This window comes from Galeopterus variegatus, unplaced genomic scaffold (assembly GCF_000696425.1).
Source record: "Galeopterus variegatus unplaced genomic scaffold, G_variegatus-3.0.2 Scaffold5816, whole genome shotgun sequence".
Classification (NCBI taxonomy): domain Eukaryota; kingdom Metazoa; phylum Chordata; class Mammalia; order Dermoptera; family Cynocephalidae; genus Galeopterus; species Galeopterus variegatus.
In genome coordinates this window covers 11,718-16,245 of record NW_007731927.1, presented here as the reverse complement: position 1 = coordinate 16,245, position 4,528 = coordinate 11,718, and the positions used below count along the sequence as shown (strand labels likewise).

General features: G+C 37.8%; 1 protein-coding gene across 1 annotated transcript in view; it reads left to right on the top strand.

The window, feature by feature from the left end:
• Positions 1–2,263: 2,263 nt before the first annotated feature.
• The window catches only part of LOC103605443 (S-phase kinase-associated protein 1-like), an 8,146-nt gene continuing 5,881 nt past the window's right edge, over positions 2,264–4,528 (top strand). The window contains 1 exon segment of the mRNA XM_008590034.1: positions 2,264–2,501. Within this exon segment, the coding sequence (XP_008588256.1) occupies positions 2,264–2,501 (238 nt within the window).

Sequence of the window (4,528 nt, the reverse complement as noted above, 5' to 3'; positions counted from 1 at the left end):
CTCTGTCACTGAGATACAACTTTTAGAAATAACGTGTGTCTTTACAAGGTGTCGTTCAAGGAAGACAAATATATAAAAATTCTTCATGTCATCAGAGTTTATATTATTCTTCTGGAATGGGAGTTATTATTCCTATTTTGCCAAAAAGTACAAGAGGGTCAGTGACTTAGGTCAACAGCTGCTTTCTGGAAAGACAAAGACCATAACTTGAATCATCTATTACAAATTAGAAATTCCCTTTCTTTAACAAATTCCCAATGTCTTTAACATTGCTGCGCAAAATTGAAATACTTATGTGACTCAAAAAACCAAATAAAACCAAAAACCATAATAAATGCTAAATCAGATGAATATCCTTGAAGTAGTTTCTGGATTTGAGAGTTGCTCAGAAACTAATAAAGATTATTTGTTCTATTGGTTAAAATGCTAGAAGCTAGTTTGGTTAGGTTATGAAAATTCATTAAAGTCTTTATGTGAACAGTAACAAAAATGTACTACATATTAAAAGTTACTTATTTGCTTATTTTGTCCACCATTTTCAGGTAGGGGCTTTGGCATTTCAACAAAATTCACATCCAACTTGTTTTGGGTCATCAATTCCTTGCAGTTGATTATTATTCTCCAGACATTCCCCTGGGCCAAGTCTTATAACCAAAATACTCCTTTAATAAAAGTAATAATTGTGAATAGGTATAATAACTCCATAAAGTCATATGAAATAGATGGAGCTATCAGTATTCAACAAATGAAGAGGATAAATTAATGTCTATGAGTAAAAGAGTAAATGGATATCAGTAAGAAGTGGCAAACTCATGCTTTCATTTGCCAGGAATATCATCTTTGGTGGTTGTGGTTAATGTCAATTACTGAAATAATTAAGTGAATATGGAGAAATCCAGAGATGAAAATATTGAATAATCAATCAGTGTGTTAATGTCTACTCTGTGCATGACATTTCCACAGATTCTGTGGGAGATAGAGCCATGTATAAGGCACAGCAATGATTTCCAAATACGTTATAGTTTGACTCATAAAGCAATGTTTGATACAGACATAACAGAACTTTAGGGCTTGAATAAAATAGAGAAAGTTTTATAACTTGAATAGGCCTTAGAGATTACCTAGCCTAATCATCAGTGTTAAGAAAATAATTTAGTGAGACCTTAAAATGTAAGTTATAATTTTAACTTATGTAGCAGGCTCACTCCTTTTATATTTTTTATTTTCTTCCTTTGTATTGAGTGTGTGCTAGTTCTTTGACGTTACTGCTTCTCAAGCTAAGGTATCATCTGTGAATAGATGCTCCTGGTCACCTAGTGGTCCCCAATAAGGGTCTGTCCTTGCCCATTGATGACCAGGGAAGGGGGTGGTTCTTTTCTGCCTCTTCTGACACCATATCATCTGCTTTTTCCCCAGAGCTATTGGGCACTCACGATAGCGAGAGGTGCGAACCCAAATTCGGACACATGAAGGCAGAAAAAGAGATGATGACAACTGTGCTGTAAATGGGAAAATAAGCATGCCCTGGAGAATGCTCTGAAAAGGAGAGCTATGAATATATTGTCAGCCACCCAGAAAAAGGCATAAGTGGACTTTATGATCAGTGCGGTCAGATATCTATTTTTATTTATTTTTAATTTTATAATTATTATTATTATTATTTTTTCATTGAAACATAATTGATATTATCTATTTGTGGGGTACAGAGTTGACTATCAATACTTATGTATAATATGTGATGATCAGATCAGGATAATTAGCATATTCATCATTACAATATGGCATCATTCTTGTGCCCAATTTCTCGCTCCCCCTCCCAGATATCCATTTTTAAGTATATATTTGTCCTGCACTGTAATATTCCTTTATTGTCCTTAAGTCTTATGTAAAATTTATAAGCTGTACCTTTAAGTATATAAGGAAAAGCAGACTGTAGAGAGATGTAGCCCTGAGACGTTGTTACAAATTGGCCAGAGTGGTCTGGGTGGGGAGAAGCTCTGAGCCGCTGACTAGAGCAGGGTCAATGAGCCACTACTTTGTAGATCCTGAGAACTTGGATTCCTCTTATCAAAGAAAAGGGCAACCTCAGAAGACTGGAACACTTGGGGATGCATGGCTAGTTTGACCATAGAGGAATGCACAGTTTCAGAGACTAGAGGCAAGATTCTCAGAACTGATAATGGCTAAATTGAATCTAGAAAGAAAAGAGGGACTTAACCAAGTGCAAAAGAGCTGAGAGGGCATTCCAGCAAGGGAAGAGGGCATGAAAAGATCTAGAGACTTCAGAGAGCTCAGCATGTTCAGAGGCATGGAAGTAGTTCAGTCAGGTGAAGGAGTGGTGAAGGATGTGTCAAATATTGCTAGAGCAGGAGACAGCATGCAATGCTTGCAGACCATGGGAAAGAGTGTAGATTTTATTCTGAAGAGCCAACAAGATCAAACTTGCTTTAGCAAGATCACTCTGGCTGCAAGGAGTGTACCAGAAACAGGGGAACCAAGAGGTAGGAATACCCACTGGAGACTGTTGTGATTGAATGAAGAGATGGTAGTGGCCTGAACTGAAGCTGAAGCTGTGGGAATTGGAAGGCGGACATATGTAGAAATGTTAAAGAAGGAACAGCATGTGGTAATTGATTAAATACTATATATCTGTATGTAGATATATAAGTCTATATCTATTTATCTATCATCTCTCTATCTACCTAACTACCTATCATCTATCCTCTCTCTATATACAGTTGTGCATTGCTTAACGACAGGGTTATGTTCTCAGAAATGTGTTGTTAGATAACTTTGTCATTGTGTGAACATCATAGAATGTACTTATACAAACCTAGATGGTATATACACTCTAAGGCTATATTGTATAGTCTATTGCTCTGTGAAGGTTAATTCTAGGTATCAACTTGATTAGATTAAGGAATGCCTAGAAACGTGGTAAAGCTATCTTTTAAGGTATGTCCATGAGGGTGTTTCCAGCAAAGATTAGTATGAGATCCTGAGTGCACTGGGTGGGAAAGACCCACCCTCAATGTGTGTGGGAACCATCCAATCCGCTGGGGGCCCATAGAGAACAAAAACAGAGGAAAAAGGCGAAGCTCTCTTTCTATGTCCTGGAGCTGGGATACACTCTTCTCTCCTGTCCGTGGACATCAGAGCTCGAGACTCTTCAGCTTCTGGGTTCCAGGACTTGTACCAAGGACACCATCGGCTTCCCTGGTTTCAAGGCCTTTGGATTTGGATTGAGCCACGCTACCAGCATCCAGTTTGCAGACGACCTGCCGTGGGACTTTTCTTCACAATCGTGTGAGCTAATTCCCCTAAAAAATTTGCTGTCATATATTTATAACATATCCTATTGATTCTGTTTCTCTGGAGAACCCTGACTAATAAATGCCTGTAGGCTACAAACCTGTATAGCATGTAACTGTACTGAATACTGTAAGCAACTGAAATACAGTGGTATTTGTGTATATAAACATATCTGAATATAGAAAAGGTACAGTACAAATGTGATATAAAAGATAGAAATGGTACATCTGTATAGGACACTTACTATGAATGGAGTTTGCAGGACTGGAAGCTGTTCTGGGTGAGTAAGTGAGTGAGTGGTTAGTGAATGTGAACCTCTAGGACATTACCGTACACTGCTGTAGACTTTATAAACAATGTACACTTAGGCTACACTAAATTTATTAAAAAAATAAAGTAATGGCACCATGACATTATGACGGCTACAATGTCACTAGGTAATAGAAAATTTTCAGCTCCACTATAATCTTATGGAACGACCATTATATGTGCAGTTAGTCATTGACCTAAATGTTGTTATGTGGTTCATGACTGTACACACACACACACACACACACACACACACACACAGAGAGAGAGAGAGAGAGAGAGAGAGAGAGAAAGAGAGAGAGAGAGGTAGTACTTAAGGTTTTTAACTTGGGCAGCTGGGAGAATAATAGTACCATTACCAAAAATTGTAATCAGAGGGAAGGGGTTTAGTGGAAGGAGAGTGGACTGGGAGTGGGGGGAAAGGGGAGACGACAAGGTCAATGTGGGACAAATTTAGATTGAAGTGAAACTTTCAAGTGGAGATGTCCAAATATTTATACATATGGTCTGGAGATGAGGAGAGAGAAAATGAACTAGAGTTGTTGAAATGGAGCTATAATCATATGAAGAGTGTTTGAAATTAAGTGATCGAGTGAGCTCATCAAAGGAGAGTCTTCACATGACAGCAGATTTTAGAGACCATTGAACTGGTGCAATGTGCTCTTTTACTACTCAGATCTTAAGTGCTAACATAAGATTCATAGGGGTCGTATTAATATGTTTACTTTTTAAATGTCTAATATTCTAAGCTTTAGAAATCTTTAGTAATCTACCAAAGGTCCTATGGGAGGTCTTTAGTTTTAGCTCTCACTTGTCTCCAAGATTGGAAGGCAGTTCAGGAGTCATACTGATGTCCTAGTGTTTATACCACTATACAATTGGCCCTTCAACAACTTGGGTTTGAACA